General features: G+C 39.6%; 2 protein-coding genes across 6 annotated transcripts; both read left to right on the forward strand.

Moving 5' to 3' along the window:
• Positions 1 to 958: 958 nt before the first annotated feature.
• On the forward strand, positions 959 to 24,642 carry cpsf6 (cleavage and polyadenylation specific factor 6). 5 transcript variants are annotated; one of them, XM_036149116.1, is made up of 11 exons: positions 959 to 1,086; positions 3,349 to 3,558; positions 4,121 to 4,224; positions 4,368 to 4,513; positions 4,615 to 4,872; positions 5,513 to 5,620; positions 9,750 to 10,251; positions 10,376 to 10,491; positions 11,758 to 11,911; positions 12,012 to 12,210; positions 24,534 to 24,642. In XM_036149116.1, exons 1-10 carry the CDS (start codon positions 1,027 to 1,029, stop codon positions 12,196 to 12,198), a joined length of 1,845 nt encoding a protein of 614 aa, XP_036005009.1. In that variant the 5' UTR covers positions 959 to 1,026; the 3' UTR covers positions 12,199 to 12,210; positions 24,534 to 24,642. The 5 variants fall into 5 exon arrangements, with proteins under 5 accessions (XP_036005009.1, XP_012706331.2, XP_012706341.2 ...); XM_012850877.3 differs by lacking the exon at positions 24,534 to 24,642 and adding an exon at positions 19,458 to 22,464; XM_012850887.3 differs by lacking the exon at positions 24,534 to 24,642 and adding an exon at positions 19,458 to 22,464 and having other exon boundaries at positions 4,699 to 4,872.
• On the forward strand, positions 23,804 to 27,310 carry yeats4 (YEATS domain containing 4; the record flags this gene model as incomplete). The annotated part of the gene is given in 7 exon segments (XM_036149117.1): positions 23,804 to 24,336; positions 24,534 to 24,653; positions 24,770 to 24,836; positions 25,111 to 25,205; positions 26,713 to 26,802; positions 26,901 to 26,988; positions 27,161 to 27,310. Coding segments are annotated over 7 exon segments (661 nt in total), but the record flags the coding sequence as incomplete, so codon positions are not given.

Genomic DNA, 27,310 nt, shown 5'->3' on the forward strand with positions numbered 1-27,310 from the left:
CAATAACCTTTAAAAGGAGGAATCATTTGTTACTGCACTAATCAATCCATCTAAACGTGTGTAAATGTGTAAGAAATGGAACGAGCTTCCAGCCCACAGATCCACAGTGTCCCCCTGTGGGCGCTGTTTGACAAAAGATGCTTATCTTCATCTAAAGGCAACGTTCTCTCGGTTGGAACAGCTTTTAATTTTGAGGTATTTACATGTGAGTGAGCGATAATAACAATCTGGTCTTCACCAGACTTTAAGCTTAGTTATATAAGGACATATTGTGTGTAATTGCTGCTGGCTATCAATATTGGAAGGTTATAAGACTGAGTATGAGCATTTTATATTTGTCTCTAATATTCCCAGCGTTGGACATCTGAGCATATTAACCCAGAGCTCCAAATATGCAAAAGACAGCCTGGATCAGGTTTGCAAAGTTGGATATGGATTAAAAAACATGATTTCTAGGACATCACAATTTAGTTGAATTAATTCAATCGGTTTGGTCAAATTGGGACAAAAGGATCTGAACTTTGCAAACATGGAGTCTCTCCAAACCAGTCTATTCCACAGACTAATAGAGGGTCTAATGTGCATCAACTAAACAAAAGCAAAACAAGAAAAAGGCTATCATAAAAATAGACAGAAACCCAACGACCTTGTTGGCAAATCAAAGTGATTTGATTCGTTCAGATAGCCTTTACATTTAGCCTTATTTCAGGATACTTAGGGTGTTTGGTGCAAAGATGCAGGATGCGTTTATACTAGCAGTTTGAAACATTCCATGTTTTTGTTTTTTGATAACTTTAGACGTTTCCCTTTGCTATATATTCTTTGATCATAAAAGGTTAATTTGGATTTATCCCAATTATTTCAGGATTCTCTTTTTTTTTTGGCTGAGAGAACCCTCTCTTTTTACACGCAAAGGCCTTGTTTTAACCCGAGGCGGCCACTAGGGGGCGTTAATCGTCGCCCTCTGGTCTATTGTTTCTGCCTCGCTCGCTCTTCTGCATCCCCGGGCGGACGGATCCGAGGAAAATGGCGGACGGTGTGGATCACATCGACATCTACGCCGACGTAGAGGAGGAATTTAGCCAGGTATTAAACTCTAAGTAGCCTCGCTTTATTTCTCAGCGGTGTGTTTTCCGTACGACCGTCGTGTTTTGATGCTGCTGTGAGCGAATTATGGCCGACACGGTTAGTCCCGTCAGTAGGCCTCCGTCGCCATGCTGCAAGCCTGCAAGCTCGGCTTCAGCAGCGCTTCGTTTGAATTAGAAAGTCGTCGGGCTGGGTGTGTATTTTTGCATGCATGTTATCCCGCAGCAGACGCGTTGTTGTTGGTTTTTTTCTGGCAGTACTGTGGATTTCAGTGTGCATCGTTGGTTCTGTCGTGCAGCGCAGATCAGGCCCCAGCATGATTCCCGCGACTAAAGCTAACACAAGCCAAACAAACGCAGTTCCTTTAGCTAGCTAGCTAGCTAGCTTCGCACTTTCCCCCCAAACCAGTTGTTTAGTAACACGCTAGTTTTAGTTAGAGCTGAATCAAGCTGTCCCTATTTACATTATACTGCAACACATTCAGCTTATTGGGGGGATAATTCGTTTAATTTGAGTGAGAATAGCGTGTAGCTCGGTGCAGCATTAGCATAGCTTCGTGTTTTTACACACACGCCCTTTTTGTTTACTTCTGCGCGGCTTCGGGTCACCGTAGGCTTTATTAGGGAAGCACACCGACGTGGGTCATCCACGCACTGTTTTCCTTACGTGGAGAAATATTTTAAAGTCGCGTTTCCCGACAAGCAGTTTTAAGTTGCGCGAACCATATAGTAATAGGCGTGTTTGCGGTGTTCTCGCGTCATTTAAAACGTAACAGTGCGCCAATTTTGACCACTTTTAAGTCACAAGAGAGGGCTCGTGTGTTTTACAGAAACAAGACGCATGCGCACGTAGACCAAAGAGCTGTTATAAGCAGTGAATAAAACCAAGCAATGCAGGTGGCGTGCGCTATTAACGTTTTGTTCTAGTTGCTGGATTTGTTATCCTTTTATATTTTTCCATAATTAACACAGATAATTAACACGGATGTCAAACCACACATACTTTGAGGGCTGCTGTCATGCAACCTTTGGATGAGTCCCAATTCCAACACATCTGCATCAAATGACCACATGCATTTAGCTAATTACAGAGTCCCATCTAAAGGTTTGCAGGACGCTGGAGTTTGACATCTGGGCTCTACAAGGACACGCCGTGATAGAGGGACTCAGCCTAATACCCACTGATCACCTGAGCGGATGTCTCTGCTCAGGTGTTGGAGCAGTGAGGGCGGGTTAGCGCGGAGAGCTTGCTCAGTTTTCTCTCCTGTTAAGTTTAACGCGATCCCACACTTTTTGACGCTTTCTCTGCGCTCCTTTTTGTCAATCCCTCTATACCCGACAAACGCTCTTGGCGTCGGTGTTTCCTGTGCCGTTCTCGATCAGTCGGCGGACAGGTGTGCTCAGAGCTCAATTTATATGAGCGAGTAAGGTTAGTACGCTGAGCTGCTCCAAGGTGGGTGCCGGCTGGAGAAGAAACGGCTGTAGGGGCTCAACTAGCTCTTCAAATGTGCTACTATCTATTCCCCCTGCTGTCGTCCCATCTGGCTAAAAGTGTGGGGACTTTAGGAATTTATTACAAGAAAGGTAGGAAATGATACGCTCGACTATGAAGGGCGAAACACTGACAGACATTAGCAGAAATTAGAGCGATGTGCAGGAAAAATAACCACTAGATCGGGACACAGCGCGTTGAATAGGTAAACAGAATGTAACAAAGCCACGGTGCAATTACTTTGCTTCGGGGGGTTCAAGGAAACAAGGTATTTGAAGTATTCGAGGAATCGCTTCAGTCCTATTTAATTGCAGTTCGTTATATTTATTAATATTGTGATGTCATGTTTTCCTGAAATCATGCTGTCCCAGGTTAACTCACTCCTAACTAGATCATTTCAGAATTTAGCAGAATGACTGTTTTGGTTCGCAGTTTTAACAAACTTTTATTTAATGTATTTTCGGGTGAACGATTTATTTTTTTCCCAAAACTGCAGAACGTCAAGTACTGGTAAATACGTGGAAGTAAAACAGAAAAGTGTCTTTGTGGTGTGGGCCCTTCGTCACTTTTTAGTTTAGGTCTGATATGTACCCACCCTGTTTTCTACTTGCTCATAGCTAAATGACTTACAGTAAGTTTGCCTGGAAATGTGATTAAACCTCAGTTGAAATGAAATATTTTTTTTTTAAACTTAGAGCCAATATGTCTCAATAACGGCTTCCCTAATGTAAAAAAATAAATAAAAATAACGATGATACTGTTTCATTACAGGAACCGGAGTACCCGCCTCACGAGCAGATCGATTTGTACGACGACGTAATATCCCCGTCAGCCAATAACGGAGATGCTCCAGAAGACCGTGACTACCTGGACTCGCTCCCCGCCCCAGGAGGCACGGAGGGGGGAAAGAGTGCGCCGTCCAACGTGGTGTACACCTACACGGGCAAAAGGATAGCCCTGTATATAGGAAACCTGACATGGGTGAGGAACCATCAGAGCTCCGTCGGATAAGGCTGGACGATATAGAAAAAAAAAGCATATCGATAAAATAGAAATCATGTTGATCGATGTCGACGATTATCAACAATTCAAAACATATTTTAAGTGCAGCCCTGGCTGTTTCATGTTGTTGCTTAGTGACCTGTTTTTAGTTACAGACGCAAAACGCTGAATTCAAACTCAACTCTTTATTCTACCAACTTTTACCAAAACTGCAAGTTTTAAAAAAGAAAAAATAAGAATACACACTCTGAACTCTTTGAAGGCGGCAGATTGTTCCTAAGTCTGTGTTTGTGATTGGTTGGGAGGATGTAGTGACTGTAGTATTAACCTACATGATAGGCTAGAATGCAAAAGGAAGGAAAGCTGTTCTGTTGAACTTTTTATTGACCCTGTTTTTTCAATCATTGATATATGCCTATCCATCGATATATATCGTTATTGAATTATCTTCCAGCCGCACCATCAGATGTATAGACTCAGATTTCTGTAATTCATCGAATTTAGTCCTCGTGTGCTAATAACGGTGTCTTTTATTCTGCAGTGGACAACAGATGAAGATTTGACAGAAGCGATTCGGTCGATAGGCATCACAGATTTGCTGGAGATCAAGTTCTTTGAAAACCGAGCCAACGGTCAATCAAAAGGGTGAGCCCGTGTTTTACTGATCTTTAACTGGGGTCCATATGGTTGGTATCATTGAAAATACTTGTAGTCTCGTATAACTTGAGGTCCTTTTAACGCTGTTTTCCCGTTGGTGTAACCGCGTGTCCTCTGCTTCTTTGTTCCAGGTTCGCTCTGGTGTCTGTTGGTTCAGAGGGGTCGTCCAGAAAGTTAATGGATCTGTTGTCTAAGAGGGAACTCCACGGACAGAATCCCATTGTCACGCCGTGCAATAAACAATCTCTGAGTCAGTTTGAGATGCAGTCACGCAAAAGTAAGTGGGCCTCCTGTTTCCTCCGTCAAATCTCGTCGTAATATAGATTTATGCTAGTTTCTGTTGGAAGTTTATAAAATAATCCTTTATTTGTTTCTCAGTGGAGGAATTCCCAGTGTACAGCAGGAATTGGGATAGGCAAATAGAAGCACGTGAGTTTGTTCATCTCTTCTCCGATTATGCAGGTACCCAGTCAGGCCAGATGTCTGGGGAGGGTAAAGCTGGGCCTCCTGGTGGCGGCCGTGGCGGGTTCCCGATGGGCAGCCGCAGCAAAGGCAGGTTCCCCGGACCTCCTGGTCCTGGAAACGACCGCTTCCCTGGTCCCGTAGGCCCCGGAGGCCTGCCACCCCACTTCCCAGGTTAGTCTGAAGGCACATTTTGAAGCGGTCATAGGGGCGTGGCCATCCTGTAGCAGTTCAGTTTGTGTTGAATGCTAAAACGTAACGTCTAGTGTTTTACCCTGCAAAGGACTTCACATTGAGATGTTTTAATTCTGATACTTTGCTGTTACCCCAGACGATTCACACTGATTAAGTTTGCTCTTTGCCCTGAAGTTCTGCTCAACAAGCACACACTTTACTCATACTTGCATGGAACCAAAGCCACTCATGTGCAGTTTTAGAGTTTTTATGTCTGCCATTGCAGAGCTATGTATATTTTCTTTGTTTAGATTGTTCTTTTGTCTCCAGTTCGACAAATAACCCTTTCCTGGCTGCTTTTACTCGCTGATAGACTCCAGCTCCATTTCTTGCTTTGTTTGCTTAAAGCTTAACTCAGCGTCCTTTAGCTCTTCACAACTCTTGTTTTGCCTGCCTACTGCAAGAAGCAGACGACATTATCATTGTAGAGCTTTTCTCCTCTCCATGCAGTCCTTTCCATGCCTCATCTGTTGCTTATTAACTGTTGCCCCTCCCCCACTGGGCTGTGTCAGGCCTTTGGTTCGGAGCCAGCAGTCTTTGAAGGGAAGAGTGATGGTTGGTTTCCTTTCTTCCCCATTAGGCTCGGGAATGAGACCAGATCTGGTTAGCCACCATGATGGCCCTCTGATGGAAATGAATTTCAATCCCTTCCCGCCGGGGGGCAGGAACGGGAGCTGGCATAGCAGAGGTGAAACACCTCGATTGATCTGAATAATTTGATCAGTTACCTTCTCTGAAGAGTTAGACGCTTGGTAATAGACCTACGGTGCAAAATGTCAGGTTAATAATAATCTTATTGAAGGTTAATTTTAGCAGCTACACTTCTAACTTACCAGTGCCTTACAAAAATGTTCGTAGCATTTTTTTTTTACGTTACATCTACAAACTTTGATGTGTTTCACTACTATATTATCTGATAGGTGAACTTAAAGCTCTTCTTAAATGTAAAGTGGATTGAAATGGTTCATTGTTTCCAACTTTATTACAAAACTGCTCTGCCAATACTTTGTAATAATCTGCCACTAAATGTCTTTTGGGGGTATGTATCTCTATCAGCAATACACGTCTACCGATAAAACAAAGATAATCCCTGTCTTTGCGCAGTGGCTCAGGTTCAGTCTGGTTGGTTAACATGGGTCTGTGTGTGGAAATGTCAAATTCCTGCCACAGAATCTCAGATGTACACGACTACGAGAAGAATAAAGTCAATTAATATTTCTCTGATTGAATACTTGAATGTAAAATATAAATTAGTGACTTAAAATAGTTACTGCAGACAGCAGCAGGTGTTTCCCTGCTGTCGTCGAGCTATTCATGGCAAGGATTAAGAGTGAAATTCTGTATTAGGAGTGCAAACTTTACTTTACACCACCTACTAAACACTGTTAACTGATCATAGCTGACAGACACTTGGGTTATGCAACCAGAAGCTGCACCATGCATGTATCCAGGACACGTAAGCATTACTCTTTGCTCTTTTTCAGAAGAAGCCCAGGAAAAAGAGAATTTTAATCTTAATGAGTTCTCCCTGGATAAATAAAGGTTACATATAATTTAACCACTAAGCGTGTCCATGAAGACAAATTGAGCTCTCGCCGTACAGAAGAAGTTCCCCATCGATTACTGTTCAGTGCTCATGAGACCGCCCACATGCCTTTATCCATCTTTCACGTTTTACTGTACTTTTATGTTTTGGGAAACAGATAAACTGTAATCTACCCTCTAAGCATTTGAGATAATGTTTCTGAATTATACTTTCCCCACTGACAGTGTTTAACCATTCTGTCGGAGGTAAAAGGGCGCCTGGTTTCCCTTTGGGACAGATTGTGATCGCTGATTGGTCGTTGACTGACCAGCCTCCAGGATTGATTGACATTATAATGATGTTTCTGTTAACTGTGCTCCCCCTAGTGGATCGTTGCAGTAACTGCAGTAAAACTAGCTGAACTGCAGGCATGTGTAATGCATCCCTGCTGGATAAAGAAGTCAAACACAGGCAGAAGTTAAAATTATGTCATAATAATAATAATAATAATAAAATACATTTAATATAAAAAATGAGCTCCGTAATGGATCAGTCAAATTGCTGTAAGCCATACAGGACAGGCTGAAGAGCTGCATGCGGCCCTCCTGGTTTAGTGCTTACTATTGTTTCTCTGGTTCCATGTTTAGCATCGTTCTCCTGCTGGAAGATGAGCTTCCTGCAAGGATGAGCATCCCCACAGCATGATGCTGCCACCACCGTGTATTACCATGGGACTTTTGTGTTGTTAGGGTGATGTGCAGCATCCGATTCCCTCCATATTTAGCAGCTTAGACAGAAAGTTGGATTTTGGTCTTGTGACCAGAGTATCTTTTTTCCACGTTTGCTGTGTCCCTCGCCTTGCCTTTTACAAACTTTAAAGCTTGTAAAAACTTTATAAAATCTAACCCCTCTTTAAACAACTTCAAATTAGTGTCCCAATGCCGGTTGTTCACTGATATCCTCTAACAAAGATCACAGAAGAGATGTATACTGATGATTAAATCTATTAGCTAATTAAGTGACTTCTTAAAGCATTTAGTCTCAGGTTTAGGTTCACGGGAATCAAATGTGTTTTAATTACAGATGTAGGAAACATATTTCAGGCTTTTATGTGGAGTGAAAAACGAAAATCCATATAAAATTGTCTTTGCGCTTCACATAAATGCACTATTTTATTTAGCTCTGTTCTAAAGTCGCAGTAAAATGCATTGAAACCTGTGGTTGTAACGTGACAGACTGAAGATGTTTACCTGGACGTTCTACTTTTGTAAGGCACATGTAATTTAATATCAGAAGAACAAGCTGAAACAAAAATAGTCATCAACACAGTTTTGTGTTTTGCTGGGTTACGTGTTTTTAAAAGTATCCTCTTAGGGTTGTCTGACTAAAATCTTAAACTTGAAAAGTACTTGACACTATTTTCTATACCGTTAGCTCTTGTTTTAAAGAACTGTAGATAAGAGTGTTAATGCTTTACATTAGGACATTACCTTTGAATCAGTCTTGAAATTTATTTTAATCAATTTTGCAATTTACTGCTGATACAAAAAAATACTACTGAGGGATAAATAAAGTATTGTTCTAAACTAAAATAAATACAGTTTTGAAACAAACTCACCTGAGACGTACAGGAGATTTTTTATTTATGTCGTAATCAAGGATGCGGTCCATGCAAACGCATTCAGCAGCAGCGCCTGTATGATTTCTGCCTTTCTGGTAATTTAACATATTTATTGTTGGGGTCAACAAGCTCAGTTTTCTTCTGTTGTTCTGCTCTCCTTATCAGCTGCAGTCTGGCTCCACCATAACCTGTCAGCTGACTAACAATTTCCTCCGTTAATTTGCGCTGCTGCAAACCGGAGCTTTGCGTGTTGCAGAACTGCCGACGGAACCCGTCGCTGGGCCGTCTGTCCTAAACCTTAAACGGTTAGCGGTGAATTATGTTCTCTGGGAGGACAATGTTGACGATACAGAAGCTTTTCTGGCCTTTTTACGTTGCTCTCCAACAATCATCTAATGGTGTTAGCGTTAGCATAGCTAATTTAGTTTTTCTTGTCAGCCTTATGGAGAGAGTACCTTTGAAGTAGGACTGGGGAATAGATCGACATACTTTTAAAGCAATAAAAGATGAGACTATATCGATTATACAGATCGAGGTGGTCTATGTTACGTTAAAATTATGCTTTTATGCATTCAAGTAGGTTCTTTCTTAGCTGTTTCTCATATTTATCTACAGATGTTTGTTAAATTAGAGACATTTAGGATAAAGCTTTGATTCAGAGATGCCCTTTTTATAATTACTTTATGAGAAGCAAAACATTGGGATAGATAAACTTTATTCCGGACTCATGGTCCAATAAATACATACATAAAAACATGAATAAATGGATAAGAAGGAGAAAAAAAACACAATACAAGTACCATTATCAATTAGATAGGTGCTTTAAGAAGGCAGGAATATCAGTGTCTCCACAACTTATATTGGTATCGGATTGCACTACGTTTGGTGTCAGCAAGTGACAAGATAACATCATTGCCAGATGCACTTAACCTGCAGATAAACTTATACATTAACTTTCTTAAAACAGCTTGTAGGATAAATATCATGTATATAAAAATATTGAGATATTATTTTTGGTCCATATGACCCAGCCGTACTCTGAACAATGTTTTCCTGTGGCTGTTAGCAGAGATCGTTGTTATGGTCAGGTGAAGCTGCAGGGAGGGGCGGAGCCTCTGTTATTGCCGCACCGCTGCCAGAAAAAAGGCGATAATTTGGGAAAACGAGAATGCGTAAATTTATATTGATACTGACGTAATTCAGTATCTTTGAATACCTTTTTTTTTCTAGTATCGATTATATCAAGAGATCGATTGTTTTGACAACCCTGGTGTCTGCACTGTTGTTCAGTGCACCTCCTCAGGAAAACTGTGTGCCAGAAATGGCTCCTCCAGTTTCATCAGAAGGACTTTTGTCCTTACCAAGATCAGGATCTTAATTATATGAAGCACCAGCTTGCTTTCATCTGTCTGTCATTTGTCCCTGCTTTGCGCACTCACCCAATCAGCATCCTAACATACTTATTTGAAAAGAATCTAGGAGAATAAAGGCTACCCAAAGACGTTAATGTTAGTTTACATGTATGTTGATTTCTCGTTGTTGTGATGTAGGAAAGATCTCCAGGATTTTAACAACATGCTTATTTCTCCAGATGAGAGCTGTTTGGCTGTGCTGTAGCCAGAAGTTAAGTCGTTTATTTTAAGTGCATCTTTTCCTTGTTGTTTATTGTAGGTGGGATTCAGGGTCCTCCTCGCCCTCCTCCTGGCCCACCTGGCCCCCCGGGACCCCCAGGTCCTCCACCTCCTGGCCAAGGCCTACCTCCTCCTCTTCCTGGTCCCCCAAATCGTGGCGACAGGCCTCCTCCCCCTGTTCTCTTCCCTGGTCAGTTTGGTCAGCCGCCCATCGGACCTCTTGGGCCCCCAGGCCCTCCTCCCGCAGGTTACGTCCCACCTCCCGGTCCCCCACCCCCACACCAGGGCCCACCTCCTCCAGGACCCTTTCCCCCCCGGCCTCCAGGCCCTATCGGACCCCCACTGGCTTTGGCTCCACCACCACATTTGCCTGGCCCTCCTCCAGGTGGGCCCCCACCCGCTCCTCATGTGAACCCCGCCTTCTTCCCTCCTCCTGGAGGGAACAACATGCCGCCCAATGACAGTCGAGGCCCCCCGGGGCCAAACGACCCGTACGGACGGCCGCCACCGTATGACTCCAGAGATTACGGTCCTGGACGAGGGTAAGAGTAACGGAAACAGTGGCAGAAAAACGTGATTTTTCTTCTTCCTTTTTGCTAAAAGTAGCTGTTTTTTTGTTGGTTTCATAGGTAATTGATCTCCTTATTGACTTTTTTTTAATTCTAGAGACATGGAGTCGTCCCGGGGCCCTCTGAATGAGGCAGAGTTTGAGGAGATCATGAACAGGAACAGAGCCATCTCCTCCAGTGCCATATCCAGGGCTGTGTCTGATGCCAGCGCAGGTAACGCACATCCCACCTGTAGCAAGACGGCATAAGCTGATGTGATTGGTTCTTTCTGTAGCCAGTCACTGACACTTCGTCTATCGAGACGTTTGCTGCCCAGGGCAAAGACTGTTCTGGCACCCAAATTAAATAACGCAGGGAAACATCTAGCAGCTGGTGGAGCAAATTGATACAATGAAGAAATGATCGGCACACATTCCTCATCTTTTCAGTTGTAAAGGAATATGGGGCTAATGAAATTAGTAGTGTCAACAGATTTATACCAAAGCTCACAACTGCAGCAGAAATTATCTTACAGCAACTTCTGCTGTTTGTAGAGGATCAACAAATAAAATATGCTGCAAAATTAGCAGAAACTGAACAGCTCTGCTGCTGCAGGATACATCTTTATTGAACAGATTCTTGTTTATGCTGTAAGAAAATCGCGTTCCTACAAATTGCACAACAATCCAAAGTGCTCACTTCCGAAAAAGGATATGAACAATTCACATTGTTGCCTTAAAAACCTGTTGCCATTACAGGGCTGTCACCTTTTAAGGTTTTCCTTTCTCTCTCGGTTTTATTGGCGGCTACTTCCTGGATTTTCCCCTGATAGACAGTAAACTTCTTGTCAGTGTATTTGGGGATATTTTTCTAATCTTTAGTATAAAGTATGCTCCAAACAGTTGTGAGCAGGATTAAAAGTGGTATAAAGTATTTTTTTTTATGTCTGCGTTGAGCTTGAAGACTTTAAGTTTTGTGACAACTCCAAGCTCTCATCTTAGGTTAGCCTTGATTTTATTTTTATTTATTTTTTTAATTATATTGACCAATGAAAATGAAGGAAAGGGAATATGCATGACTTAGCTACAGCGCTGCCCAGTAAAAGATAACTAAATGATGACGTTATGCAGTGAATACTAATTTAACAGCATCTGCTGTGGTTTTCCCACATTTTCCTTCCTCTTTATTCCATGATGCTTGTTTCACCGCCGCTCACCTTATACTGTAGGATCCTAGCCACTAACGTCAGTAAACATCCATCCACCTGGCCACATTTATTATGGACACGTTAATAGTCCATTATTGGCACTTTAAATATTATAGCTTAACAAAATTCAAACATTGAACTCTAAACTGAGAAAGCTGCCATCGTTTCCCCGTAGATCTTAAAGCTCACTAAGCAAGCAGACCAGATCGTGGGATTTTGTATCAGTAGTGAATTCCCACGTGTCAAAATTGTTTTAAATGCTGCTCTTTAACAGCGATTTCTCTCTCCTTTAGCTGATTATGGCAGTGCCATCGAGACTTTGGTGACCGCCATCAGTCTGATTAAGCAGTCCAAGGTTTCTGCAGACGACCGCTGCAAAGTCCTCATCAGTTCCCTGCAGGACTGTCTTCACGGTATAGAGTCAAAGAGCTACGGCTCTGTGTCGAGGTGAGGACAAAGTAATGTGGAGCTGCTGCGATAAAGGAGGGGGAAATGAGAGTTTATCTCTGTGACGTTGATTTGACACATTCTTCTTTGCCTCCCCCAGACGAGAACGCTCCCGGGAACGCGACCATAGCCGCTCCAGAGAAAAGAGCCGGCGGCACAAGTCCCGCAGTCGAGACAGGCACGAGGATTATTACCGAGAGCGCAGCCGGGAGCGCGACCGCCACCGCGAGAGGGACCGGGACAGAGACCGCGAACGAGAGAGGGAGCGGGAGTACCGGCACCGCTAGTGGACGCCACAGGTGGGCACCACTTTGTGTTTTGTTGCCATTTTTATTAGATCTGAACCAAAACGTTAAAAGAAGAAATAACTTTTAAATTCTGAAGTACTTAATGGGTTTTATTTGCTCCTGGATAGTTTTTCTATTGAGCTTGTAGAGTGACATGTTTGCTTCTAATAATACCTAATATCAAATTAAGAAAGCGAGGGTTTAGATTGCAGGGAAGGGGCCTGTGGATTCAGGTAGGTGAGAAGGTAAGTTTCCACTTCTTCATTTTACAATGTCAGCCATTGCACATGTTGTGTATATAGCCTTGGAAAATATATATAATGGTACATTTGCAGAAACAGAATGGGCTGGAGCTCACTGACCATATTTCTGAGCAATGATGACGACACGCAGGGCGAAATAACGTTAAGGTCCTGATCAGTGAGCTGCAGCCCTTCCTGCTTCTGCAAGTTGGACCTCCTTCAGCTGTGAAGCACCACATTCAGCCGATATCTTGATTTCATGTAAACGTAAATGTTTGCTCTGCAACGTGTGAACAGGGACAGGGGTGGGGATTTAATTGTATGTGTGAAATTTAAGAAACACTGGCAGTCACTGGAAATTCACTGTTGGATGTTTTTGTTACTTTTGGTCAAAGGGCTTCAGGGGTCGGTAAATCACAAAGTTCACTGTTCCCTTTTTTTTTTTAAATGTACTGTTATTTATTTTTTTCCGGTAGTTTCAGCAGCAGAATGAAATTCTTAGCATAATCTGTGCTCTCCTCCACGAACGGGATGACATAGCGCTGCACCAATCAGAATCGCTTTACTCTTTATTTTTAATCAATTAAACAGCTGAGTTTTGTGTTTTACCAACAACTGTGCGCTTGGATCAAATGTTGAGCAACATTTTTGGCTTAATATGGATATTGTTTGAATTTAGCCTTATTTATGTGAATTCACAGCTGACTCTGTTGGTATTTGGTGTCACTTAATGCCAGACGTTTGTCTAAACACTGACCCATCTGTTTTCACAGTAGCTTAAATCTGCATTTAAGTTTAAAATGCTGGTCATTTGCAGATAAACATTTTATTGATACAGAGCTGTAATAATGTGAAGTTTTTACCATTTTTAAGTAGCTATAACAATGTTATTAATAGCCCAAATGATATGGTGAGCTTGCAATTGTTCAGATATTTGCATGGAAGTCTTGCTGCCTGATCTTTTACTTTTGTCAAAATGGACGAGTTAAAATAGCTTTGTTGAACCTGAAATAATTGCACCTGATTCTAAAGCCTTGAGGCCAGGTTGAGAAATGAAAGATCCGATCTGCTTTTGTCTTTCCTGATCCGATCTGCCATGTATGTTGGTGTGATACCGCGAAGAGCTCGCACTGTACCTTTCATCGCTATTTGAGACAAATTTGTTGTCTGTCAAACAAAATACTTTTGTAGTGTTTTCATACTCAGGATTGTTTTGGACTTGAGCTGAAAGAATGGATTGCTCTAGTTTTTTTGTCAATTGTAAAAATTAGGTGGGTCATCTAAATTAAATGTCAGTTCTGTTTAAAGTAACCATCTTATAATTTTAGTTTATAGGAGGGATGGGCATTTCAGTCGCGTGCAGTTCGCCGATTTATTTTAGCTAAGCGACGTCTTCATTTCTCCTCCATCACTGCTGGATTTATTGTCTTAGATTGTATCGATATAGTGATTTAAAATACTTAATAATAATACAAAACCATCATAATTCTCTGTTGAAAGTTGACAATAATTAAAATAAAATATTTTATTACATTGTCAGCCTAACTAGCTTAGTTTATCGGTGGGCTCCAGTAGCGGGACTATAAGGCTAAAGTTTTGTCCAAACCTGTTGCGCTGGACTGGTATTCACTGCGATTGTACATTATTAGAAGCTCCTCCGGTGGATGTTGCGATGACGATACTGGTTGCGTTAAATCTACATTTTTCTTACATTCTGATAGCTTTACCATCCGGTCATTAGTGAAGGTTTCTACTGCAGCGAGACTCCATCCAGCAGCCTCTAAATCACATTGGCATGCAAAGCGTAAACTCATGAACGGCAGCGGTTATTGCCCTCCAGTCCCGTAGCCGTGCCAATTTGAGCTAAGCTGGACTCAAATCTGGGCGTGCTCCTTGTCACATGGCTGCTCCCACCACAGCAGGACCACCGACTGTTCTACAGCACCGGTCCAGATGATTATCAAAAGTTTATGCAAACCTTTGTCGTGTTGCGGTAGCTCGTTCTTTTGACTTGTCGGAGGAAAATGAGCTTGCAGGTAGGCTGTTTTAGCCCAGGCATTTCCTATCGTTGTAGCCGCTGCCTGTTGCTCAGATTCAGCATCCGCCTCTTTCCACGAGGCTTTCAGCAGCGTCTGTAGCCATCTTCCCATCAGAAAGAAAACTCAGGCCATTTAAAAAAGAACACTAAAGCGGGTAGAAATAAAGTCCAAGAACTATAAAGTAATGAAATCAATGGTCGTCACCACAAATTCAATACGTGCAATACCAACTGGACAGACGTCCTCCGCCTTTTGGACCCACACCTGATATAAGGGCTGGGCAATAAATCAATATATATATTAGATAGACATCAGATGAATGTAAAATACTTCTGATTATAATGTTCAATTATTCCACTGAACTTTAATTCAGAACCAGATGGTATGCTGGGGGATGTAGGCAGAGGAAATGATTTAGACTCTCGTGGCCAAAATATGCAAGGTTAGTAGTAGGGTTAGGATTAAATTTAACTTCTGTTTTATTTACCTTGGTCCTTGTTTCAAATAGGTAAACAAAACATTTCTCAATAATTATTGATATCGACTGATATGAAAGTCTTATATCATGATAAATTTTCAGCGATGTGGTATAGCCCTAGGTGGTAAAGATGCTAACGCTCAGAAGTCACGGGGTAATTATTATGATGGGAACACCCTGCTATACCCAGCCATTTTATAGCAGTTTTCTGTTTCCCTAATATCTTGCGACGCCAAGTTAATAGAAAAACACGAGGAATCAAATTAAAGTTAGAACTGAAATGGTTGAATTAATTTAAGAGACAGGCAGTCTGGGCAGCTTCAAGCTCTCGCCGTACTCGTCTGAAGCTAACGACTCCCCCTCCTGAGCTAACGGCAGCACAGTTACAGTCAGGGGATGTAAAACACAGGAATGCAGGAACCAAGCAACCTTTCTTTGAGCTTGTTAAAATTGCTTAATGTAATTACAATGAAAGCCTCAACAGTCGGTGCCCATCCCTAGTTTATAGTCTGAAATGAAGAATGCAGGTTGTAAAGCCATCAATCAAGATTGTGTCAGTATTGTGTGTCTTGCTGTCTATTTTGATATGAAGTCATGTCCTAGTTCCTCATTACACACAGCAACTCATGTTGTTCTGCTTCTCTAATTTGTAACCCGTTGAGGCTGCTGCTCTCCGTCCTGCGGGGTCGCTCTCTGATATCGGTGTCACCCATGTTGTAATACGTGTTGGTTGGTGCCGTCTATCTAGGCACCATTTGCGTGTTAAATAACATGCTGCCTCATGTATATCTTTGTAGTTAAAATGCTGTTTGTGTTGTGCTGCTGCTATGTTTCAATGTCTGAAAAATGAGGATCTCGCTTTTTTTAACGACTATCAGAGATCTGTAGGGGCGTTCAGTGTCTCTTTATGGTTGCCCAGTTGAAGTCAAATGCACTTGCAGTGAATAATTATGCATTGTGTATTTATTGCATTTTTATCGGTGTCCCCGTTTGTTGTATGCTGTGAAATATTAACCGGGGGGGTCTCTGCAGTTTGGTTTTGCTGAATTTTAAAGGCAGGAGAAACCCCACCATAATGTCACTTAGTAATCGTTGTGCTGCCATGTCCTTTTTAGTGCAGAGTTGTGTTGATTTTAGGTCTTAGTGAGTAAAATGCATTTGTATTCCAAGTATTTGTCCTTGAATTATACATTATTCCTACATAAAAGGACTTTGTGTCCATTGGGAACCCTGTTTAAGAAATATTTTTTTTGAAAATGTTAATGTTTTTATTTTTTTTTGGAGTGGGAGCAACTCAGCTTTTAAAAAACATATATATATACCAGGAATTCCTAACTTCTGTTGTCACAAAAAAGGGAAGGTACCCAGTGGGCACAAAGCCTGATACTTAATGTGTGGACAATAAAATGCATTTGGGTAAAGTTATTGGAAACTACTTTATTGTTGTGGAAGTGGGCAAAACATGATGTCCAAATACGCCCCATGTTCCTTTGCTCCATGCCTTTGCATTCAATATTTCAGGAAAAACGAGACAGTCGTAATCGATATGTAGTTTTGCCTGTTATAGTTTGGCCATTTGTTGTCAAATTATGCTTTATTCTGTTTTGTGTTCACATACATAATGTTTCTTGCTGTGCTATGTGAGTTTGCCACTATACTTACTGATGAGGCTTCCCCAGTGTCCTTAAAAAAAAAGAGACTAAAAAGCAGTTTGGTCACATCAACCCAGAGTCAAGCAGTTTAAAAATAAAGTTTGGAAACAAAAATATGGAGCTAAATTGGGGCTTAAAAGTTGCTGTTTTTTTTTTTTTTACTGAAAAATAATTTTTCCTCTGAAGTATTCCCAAATGTTGCATTAAGGAACCGTCGGAACTAGAAATGTCAGTGAATCAGTGAAGCATGTTATTTTTCATAGCCAATCACATAAACTCATAATATCAATGATGTTTTAAAGACATTTCTAGTTCCCACAGTCCCTAAATAAAACACCTGGGAGTATTTCCTTCAGGCGCCTAAGATGTCAGTCATAATCCCATGTCATCCAAGTCCCACCCCCCACATCGAGGGGCAGAAGTTAAAACTGGGGAAAAAATCTGAAACTGAAAAAAAAAATTATCTTAAAAGTAGTGTTAAAAATTATTTTGAGTTTTAAATCTTTTTTTTTTCAAAATTATTTTTCAGTTTTAGGTCATTTTATTTTTTTCAGTTTAAAAAAAAAAGTTTACTAACAAACTTTATGGCCCCAATTTAGCTCCATACAGAATCCATTTCTGTTTATCTAACAGGAACGAATTCAGCTCCTAGACATTACAAGAACAAACGCGTACCTATCGGAAACGTTTGGAGAAGTGTAAAGCGCCATTTTATGTTTTTCTTGTACACGAAGAACTATTTTTAGATGTATTGTGAAGCACGGTAGGTTTTTCTGTTTGTAATTTTAAACCTTGTTCACTGTCTAACCCTAAATGATGCTTTAAAAAGAAGCAGGCTGCCACTTATGGATTCAAATTTGAGTGAAATATTCAGTGGCTTTGCAAATTGATGCACTGTATCTGAAAAGTTTGTACACCTTGTTAAAATGCTTGATTTGTGACATTTAAAAAGGAAAACAAGATTAAAGATGTGAAAAGAACATGAATGAGTTTAGCGAGTTAGAGGCCCAGACTGCTTAACCCTGGTTTGACTCCAATCTAATTGCTGTTTAAAGCCAGACATTGGTGCACCTTTCATGTCTGTATAATTTGTAATTAATCTTTAATTATCTAGCTAATTATGTATTGGTCTTAAAATGTATACTGTGGGATAAAAAGTCAAATTTGACTTAATGTGCTTAATATTAAATAAATACCCAAAGCCAAAAAATGTTACTTATGACCCTTTAATGTAAACACTTGAATCTCTGCCCAATGAAAGTTAAAGCTAGAATTGGAACAAATTTGAAATTACTGCAAGAACTTTTGTCCTTTCTTCTTAAAAATGTAATTTCATATTGGGGCTTGTAATTCTGTTGGATAGTCACAGACACGATTTATTACCACCATGCAGCCGCTAAAGTTTCCAGTTCTTTGCATGCTGCACTTTGTAATGTTTGGGGGTTGGCAGAAAGTTTTCCATCATCTTGATTTGCTAGATCTCTGTGGGAAATATAGAATTTCAGCGTCATGTTTACTGTATCATGTCAAAGAAAAAGATGCCAAGTTTACAGGTTTCGGTGTAAAAATGTAAATTTCAGAGTCTAAAACAGTCAAGGAAGTGACTTTATATTTGTCCTTTTTTGATTTATTTTTAATATACCTGAAAGAATCTAGATTTTGTTTTTCCACCAAAGAGCTTGAATGCTAGTTTAGGGCTGAAGATTACACTTAATTTATGGTATTTTAAGAAAAAGAATTAGCCTTGGTTTTGACAACCACACAGAGCCACCATTAACCAACATAAATAAACACAGAAAAGGACTCTTGATGACTCTTCTGTGTTTAATTTTCAACAGTCTGCAGAGAAAAAGTATTGAAGAAAGACATGTATTGTTAAATTATTAGCTATTAAATGTTGTACAGGTTATATTTAATAATCCTACCGCTTTATTTTTTTACTGTGGTCCTTCTGTCAGGACTGGAGTCAAAAGTAAAACCTAATCAGTGGCTCTGGACTAGCTCTGAAGTTTCTTTGTTGGAAAAACACACATCCTCACCAGCCATGGGTTTTTTAAGTATTTCCAATGATGGTTGACATTTTTTAGTGTTTAGCTTTGTCTCCTGTCTATCCAACGCTGTAATTTGTAACGAGAAATTTGAGCAGAAAAAAAAGTTTCACTGGTGGAAATAAATTAAATGAATTTAAATTTGCTATTTATTGGTGAGACTAGATAAGACTAAGTGACAACAAATAAAATCTCTTTACTGAAGGTATTACTGATGGTGGTAGTAGAGAAAATCTTATTTTTTATATTTAGCAACTTATTGGCTGCACGTCTGGTTGTGAGATAAACCTTATTAAGCCATGATAGATTTTGCTATTTAAAGTGTATGTCACATTTTTCTCCATGTCCATTCCTGAATTTCTAATTCACTTAAGAAAAAGGTCAGCTCCAAAGGTGTTTTTTAAGTGCAATTTTGCCTATTTTCTATGTAATTGGAGGTTATGAGTCTATGAATGCTTGATGCTGAAACATCTCAGATAAGCTGTTGTGTAGAAATGTGCATGATGTTCTTGTCTATGTTCTGGGGTTGGGAGCAATTCACAATCAGCTGAGTGAGTAAAAGTTAAAATGTGCTCAAATTCCGCCTCGTTCTCCATCGCCCGTCGTGATCGGTGAACTCTGCCGCACAGCAGTCGTTACGCTGGTGTAAGCTTTAGCTCGGTGACTCAAAGTGATGGTAAATTGAACCCAGCCTCGGTGGACAATGTTTCTGTAGTGTAGAGGTTTAATGGTGAGTGGGGAGTGTTTGAACTTGGGCTGGCTCGAAACCAAACTGCACCCTTCGTTTTGACACCTTTCAGCTCACGAGGATCAAGGATGGAAGGAAGGAAAAGGAGGAACGCTCTCAGTGCACCATCAACCCCACTCACCCTGCATGACCGGACAGGACTACTACTACCACCTCTTCCTGCACCCCCCCTTCCATGTCTCCTCTCTTGTCCTTCTCCACCCATCCTTCTCTCTCTGTTGTCTGCCTGACTAAGAGCAGCTGATGGAAGACCCTCACCTATGTAAGGCTTTGTTGTCCAAATGTCAATATTCATAACTAAAGATGAAAGAAAGTCTTTCCAAACGCTCTTTTATTTTTGTTTTATTTGATATAAAGACTAGTATGTGTGATGCTTTTTTTTTTTTTTTTTTTTTGCAAAGAAACAATAAAATGGCCGTGCGATCCTAAAATAGACAAATTTTTTTTTTTTTTTTTTTTTTGGCTCGCTGTACTATGTAAATTCGGTACAGGCAAGTTTTTATAGAGCTCGTGTTTGACGTTTTCTCTCTTTCTCATATTCTCATTTCTTCTTCCTGGTTAGTGCGTTTGTAAATGTCTCTGATTTTTGATTAAAAACCTAGAAGGTGTTGTAATAAAAATGTTTGCTGAGGTCCACTCATCTGGTGAATTTCTCTATATGTTTGGTTTGTTTATATTAAATGTATTTTTGCACTGAATTTTTTTCTTTTATATATATTTATGAGTCTAAGTTCACCAGTTAAATGATCCTATTCTTTGACATTTTGTTTCTCTTCAAATGGATGGAGTTTTTCCAAGGTAAGATGAACATGAATGTATTTTTGAATGCAAATGGGTCGCTGTGAACCAAAATGGACGCTCATTAGGATCATTTTTGGAAACCACACGGTAAATCAACAACATGCCACTTTTTTGCTGTGTTGCTTCTGACATGTTCATGTGCCATTATGCTGAAAAGTTAAAACTGATCAGGACAAAATGCTGTAGTACCCTTTCGTCATTGTGAGCAATATTGTTCCATTTTATTACCCATTTTTCTTTTAGTCCGCTGTTGTAAGAACCGATGCACGTTCAGGAGAGAAGTTTACATCCACTCATCGTGGCCGCGATTCAGTCATTTTGGGGCCTTTCAGGACGTATTGGAACACTTCTCTTTCACGGTGGGCTCAACGTTCAATTTTATCAAGTTTTACGAACAAAAATTAGGTGAAAGCTTTGAAATAAATTGATTTTTCCCAGGTCAACGCAGGGTCACAATTGTATATGCACCCCAGTATTTGGATAAATCTCCCTTAAGTTGCAGGTAAACTGCAGCTTATGTAGTCTTCCATGAGTTGCTGGCATAAAATGGTTGGATATATAACTCTTATCAGAAATCCTTTAAATTTGTTTTTGTTTATTTGGCGCTGAGTTGGTGCAGCACGGCCTGTTTCAGAAACAATGTCTGCATCATGGAGTCAAAACTCAGTTTTGTTTTGAGTGTTGGATCAGTTTCAAACATCTAGCTGTCGGTCTGAGGTGAGGCTGAACCTGCAGTTGACCTTTCCCACAGCACAATGCCGCCACCACCATGCTTGGCAGTTTATACATTAAGTTTAAAACGCTTGTTTTTGAGGTTGAACAGCTTAATTTGTCTCCTCTGTTTAGAAGCCATATGGCGTGTGGATGTTCTAGGCCTTGCATATGCAGCTTTGACCCTATGGGAAAGATCTGTGCCCCCAGTTCTAGTTTTTCTTAATTCCACCATGGAAAAAAAAGAATTGTTCCAATGCGTCACTAAAGCCACAAACTATTACATTGTCATGCCCATGAGTGTATGTAAACTTGTGACCAGAACAATATTCCTTGCACCTAAAAAGGTTGTCGATTGCCACTGGGTGCAGCAGCTCTCTCACATCACCACCCATCCTGTTAATGTGTTACATTTGTGTGTCTGTGACCGTCCATTATGTTACATAAATCTCTTTACATTTTAAGGAAGTGTTTTTTAAAAAGTGCTGTCCTTGTTAAGTTTTGAGCTGCTCCTACCGTGTCTCTACAGATATCAAGTTTTTTTGCATTTTTACTTAAGTCACATGTGCATAAAAACAAATATTCAAATAAGAAAAAAAACACTTTGTAATTGTTTTTTTTCTTCCCTTGACATTGCTTACTGTTATCTCAGCGTAATTTATTATTATTTTTATTTTTTTTTTAGCTGTAATCTGAAATTTTACATTTTGAATGTTTGGGTCGGGAGATTGACTTTACTAGGCTGATAGTGAAAAGGGATTTGAAAGCAAGCTTGTATCCTGATGATGGTATATTAAATAGTGTTATGTGTTCTTGAATGTTCATCCCAAACCTCTTTAATGACCTTGTTAACTCGGTAAACAGTCAGGAAGGTTTATTACGTTTTTAAAGAACGGTAAGAACTTTTTAAACGGTCAGCAGATATTAGGTTAATGTTTTAAACGTTTGAGAACGGTGGCACTTTTCAAGTGAAAATGTTCAAACATAATTGGCTGCTCTTGTTTTTGTGCTGCTGTATTTAAAGAAAAATGATTCTAAATTGTTTATCATGTCCATAAACATGTTGGCATAAATCCTCAGGGTTGTAGTTAAAACTGCAGGTCAGCTTTGCCAGCCTTTCCCCCCTACAGCTCTAAGGTAAGTGTTGTTAGGTCTGTCTGGACAGGGGATGAAGAAACAAGAAGTCCGAATGGCTGATGCTTCAAGCAAGACAATGTCTGTTGCAAAACATGAAAAGTAACTTTTTAAAGATAACTTTGGGATTTTAACTTATTGTAAATGTGCAACTGTTTAATCTTGAATAACTTTTCTACTAGATGAAAACAGGAAAAAGTCATTTAATTGATTTTACTGATGATACGCTTGAGTTTGGGAGGTATTGGGGTTGTACTGGACCGGTTCTGTTTGGTATAACACGGTTAACTGGCATGAACTCCGGTTTAGGTTAAGTGAAGGATTTTTGTAATGGGTTGAGATGATTAGCCTTAGGAACAGGGTGGTGGTTGACTAATTTGCTGGTTTTTATTAATAAAACCCTTTTACATTCATTTTGTTTCTTTCATTTGTACTTAAAGATACGTAAAATATAAACTTTTTTCAAATCACAAAGTAACATTGAATTGTATTCCTATTACTAGATAAAGCCGGGCATACACTGTACGAGTTTTTGCCCATTTTGTATGTTTATCTTATTTTAAGTATGTTAATTCATGCTATTGCTAAATTAACATTCACAGAGGCATTGCTAGTTAGTGTAAAGGATTCTACCCAATATAAATGTTAGGTATTTGGGACCTTAGCTTATGTCCTGTTATCAGACAGCTTGGTGTTTTTCCTAGAATAATGATTATTTTAGGTAATTTTAATGCAGAGGGATATGATTCTGCAAACATTAAAAACCCCAACACTTGAGCTAAACTAAATCTAAGATATTATTGTATGATCAGCTTGGGTGTGGTATTCATCCCACAGTGACCACAAGGACAGGGTGACTGGGAACAAATGATTCTGGTATTGTGTGTCATCCCACAGTAGTGCCTGACCAGGCTGGTGACCAGTATGAGAAGGCCCGAGCTGTTGCGTTTGGTTTACCTACTCAAAACAAACCCATTTTAAATTAATAAATTATAAACTTGCATATGTGTTTAAAACTTAAAACATCCAATTCAATTAATGGTATCAAAGAAATCATCTGCCCAAGGATTGGAAAAGTTTTTCTTGGGGGCAGCTCTCACTTCTGCAGTTCAACCCATTAATGCATTTTCTGGAAACAAATTGGGGGAAATAAACTAGGTAGCAAATGATATAAGGATTTATTGCCAAACAGCACAAAGAAATAAAATATAAACTGACCTTTTCTGTTATGCATATATCCAAGTTATTATTTTTTTAATACAGGCTTAATATGTGTTAATTTTTATATGCCCGCTTGCTACGTTTTATGACGAATTTCAATTTATTAGATTAAAAGTTTTAATTTTGTCCCAAAGTTTGAGATTATTTGTTTAAGGAATAAAAAGAAGAAAAACAACTCTACAGTTTGTTGCAGGTCATATGTATTCTAAGGTTTAACAGCTGTCCTCTAAATAAGCCCTTTACTTAAAAATTTAAGATGATTCTGCAAGAAGGCCGTGGACCCAGATACTGCAGGTGAAAACAAGCAAGCTAACGCCTTAATATAGAATGTAAAACTCAAATGGTCTTCAAAAGCCTTAAATTCAAGTAGAATCTAAACCCTTAATATGCTTTTATTTGCATTTGTGTCTTATAATGTCTTGATAGCATATCAATATTGTGTTACAACCAATTTGTGTTGCATGTAATTTCCGAAGGGCATAACAACAATTTGTTAAACCCAAGTTGATTTATTTTTACCAGCAGTAAATATTAAAATTCAGGCGCAATAGCATATTTAGTTATCTAAACACGTTTTAACTGATATCGGTGTAGGTAAATAACTTAGGTTTTAACACGGATTGAAAAAGTAGGTGGAAATAAGTATGAACTACGTATTTTGGTGTAGGCACTTTAATCTTTTAAGAATTCACGCGAAAGCTCGAGCATATTTACTCTGCTGTTATGTCAGAACTGAGGTTTAATCATAAGAAACTAGATGGATCATTACAATTTCGAGTTTCTCTTGTTCTTAAACGAAATCGTTGTGGAACCTTTGTTTAGTCGTCTCTGTTCATACCGGAAGATGAACACGAGCCAGTCGTTTCCGTCTATGCCGGAAGCCGTTCTGTTGTTTCTAAAGTCCAGTCGTAGCGCTTAAATGGCTCAACAAAAATGGTCAGAAACACAAAGTGGAGCTAGGATAGACGCCTAGAGAGCGCCACATTTGTACCTGAAAGCTGTTTTGGAATACTATGTTCAAAAAGATGACTGAATTTGGTCCAGATTCCGGGGGGCGCGTTAAGGTAACGTAATGGAGAATGTTTTAATTAATTCAAATCTAAAATGAATATATTAAAGATTTTCTGATAGATAAAAATAGTGTAAAGAAATAAAATAAAATTTATTTTTTTCCCTCTGGTACTTATTTTTACCTCTTGGTGTTGCGTGAGAAGTGATCAACGCGGATCTATGCTCAGCTTTCATGCTCTCTTCCCCGCAGGGAGTGACTATTGTGAAGCCTATCGTGTTTGGGAATGTCGCCCGTTACTTTGGGAAGAAGAGAGAGGAAGATGGGCACACACACCAGTGGTCTGTTTATGTGAAACCCTACAGAAATGAGGTGTGGGCTCTTTAAAAACAAAAACAAAATAAATACACAAAGATGTCCTGAAATAATGTCACTTCTTGAGGTCACAATATGGAAATGATGGAGTTTTAATGATGATGTTCTTGCAGGATATGTCTGCCTATGTAAAGAAGATCCAGTTCAAGTTACACGAGAGCTACGTTAATCCACTCAGAGGTAAGATGAAGGTTTATTTAAATATGTTACACACTGACTTTTGCACAGCATGATGCTGCCACCACCATGTGTCACAGTGGGATGGTGTTTTCACACTGCTTCACCACATCGTGTTTTGCATGCAGCAGGTCAGACTGATCGGTTTTGGTCTCATCCTCGTGTTTACTGTGTCCTCTGCGTGTGCTTGTGGAAAACTTTAAAAGAGAATGGGTTTAAGAAGCATGAGTATTCTTGAAAGGCAGTTTAAGTCTGTTAACCTCATTCTCTCTTCTAGTGGTCACAAAACCTCCGTATGAGATCACAGAGACAGGATGGGGAGAGTTTGAAATCATCGTCAAGATCTTTTTTATCGACCCTAATGAGAGGCCTGTAAGTAATATATCCAAGCAATAGGTTACAAAAAAAAAAGATGTTTAGTTCATGTCTTAATCATAAAAACAGACCCAGGGTTCCAGTCTCTAGGCTTGGACTAGTATGGAAAAAATTTAATTAAGACACATTTTTGTTTTTCTATGCTTTTCCCCCTATTTCATTTTCTAAAAGACTAAAACCTAAAAATGCATTGTAAAGTGAGGATTTTATGCTTGCTTTATTTTATTTTTCTTGCCACATTACAAGTTTATTTTGACGTTTAACCCTTCAGCACTTACTGACTCAGTGTGCTTTAATTAAAACATTTTTTTTTTAAAACGGCTATATTAATACTTGTTTAGACTCTACATAGGTTTAAATTCAAGATGAACTTGACTCATGGTTCTCAAACTGAATCTGGCTATAATGCTGAACTTCAATTGGATGTAGCACTGGAAACTCAGGTTCCCTCACTGACCTATCAAAATGTTGTAGATCAGAAATCTACAACATTTATAGTGTGAGAATCAGAAATCAATTGTAACATTGTGGTGTTTTGTGAGTTTTTGAACCTACAATTGATCAGAGCCAATTAATTTAAAGCACTTAAAGGTTGCTTATTTTGTACCCAGGAAGTCCTAAGCAGCCTTAAAAGGCTGAAAAAAAAAGGTCTTGAACTTGATTTCAGTATTTTCAGTATGGAAAAAGAAAATGACAATATCGAAAAACCTTTCCAGACTTTATTATTCCATATATTAGGTTGTTAATATACACTTTTTTGGGTCCTTTCTCCCTCTCACAATTATTTCCAGCCCACCCATTTCTTCCTTCCTTGCATCATTCTTTTCTCCCTCATTTTCTTTCATCTTTTTGTTGTTCCTTCTTTCCTTCCATCCTTCTATACAACCTGCTTTCATTCTGCGAGTCCCTTTTTGTCCTTTCTTTCCTTGGGTTACTCCTTGCTTTCTTCCTTTCTAGTCACCCTAATTCATCTCTCATTGTCTTCATTTTTTATATTCTTCTTTGGGTCTCTTCCCCCTCTTGTCTTTCTCCCCTTCCTTCCATTCTCACCCTTCTTTTTCTTTCGTTTTTAAACGTTTTCAAATGTACAATAGAAATAAAGTTAGACTTGACATTACTGTCTTTAATTCTTGTTCCCTTCTTTTTTTCTAACTGTGTTCTTCCCTCTCACCTTTAATCTTATCTGTATTTTCCCCTACCTTCCTTCTTTTATTTCCTTCCTTAAAATAATTGTAAAGGGCTGCTTTACATTTATAGTCAATAAAGTTTGAAAAAGTATGCTTTGCTTATAGATTTTTTTTTTTTTTTTCTGAAAAATGTTTTTGAACTCTGTACTAAAACATTTGGGCCTAAAAAGTGTGGAGATTGAAGTAGAAAATATAATTGGGTCCTGGTTACCATCTCAGAAGAATGGGGGATGGACCAAATGATTGTTGCTGAATTGAACCTTCCTGTTAGCTTACTTTTCCTAATTCCTGCCTGTATTTGTGTTTTCTTACCAAAGGTTACTCTGTACCATCTGCTAAAGCTGTTCCAGTCAGATTCCAGCGCCATGCCCAAGAAAACAGTTGTCTCTGAGTTCTATGATGAAATGGTACACTTATATCACATTCTTGTGTTTGATCTCAGGTTTCATTGCATTCATCTGTGCGTTCCTGCTTATCAGATAATATTTCTCTGTGTGAATTGTAGATTTTCCAGGATCCTACAGCCATGATGCAACAGCTGTTGACTACGTCCAGGCAACTCACCCTTGGGGCCTATAAGCATGAGACGGAGTGTATGTACTCATATGTTGAGCAGTAAAAACTCAAGCATGTGTTAATGTTGCTGTATGGTAGTTTTAGTCCTATGATCCCAGTTACCAGAACAAAGTGAAGGGCACACTGCAGCATTTATAGTTTTTTTCCTGCTGATGGCATTCATGTGTTTGTTTGTTTTTGTTTTTTTAGTTGGCGAACTGGAGCAGAGAACAAAGGAGAAATTAGAAGCAGCAAAGAAGCGAACGAGCCAAGAAATTACGGAGCTGAAAGATAGGCTGAAAGCCAGCCGGGAAACCATCAACCACCTGAAGGCAGAGATTAGGAAGCTGGAGGAGGATG

The sequence above is a fragment of the Fundulus heteroclitus genome, chromosome 17, assembly GCF_011125445.2.
Source record: "Fundulus heteroclitus isolate FHET01 chromosome 17, MU-UCD_Fhet_4.1, whole genome shotgun sequence".
Taxonomy (NCBI): domain Eukaryota; kingdom Metazoa; phylum Chordata; class Actinopteri; order Cyprinodontiformes; family Fundulidae; genus Fundulus; species Fundulus heteroclitus.

Excerpts from the sequence above, each read along its gene's own strand:
- cpsf6 (XM_036149116.1), top strand. The coding sequence starts at position 1,027 with ATGGCGGACGGTGTGGATCACATCGACATCTACGCCGACGTAGAGGAG. Across the intron at positions 4,514-4,614 it reads TGAGATGCAGTCACGCAAAA|TGGAGGAATTCCCAGTGTAC; the intron begins GTAAGTGGGCCT and ends TTTGTTTCTCAG. Across the intron at positions 10,252-10,375 it reads GATTACGGTCCTGGACGAGG|AGACATGGAGTCGTCCCGGG; the intron begins GTAAGAGTAACG and ends TTTTAATTCTAG.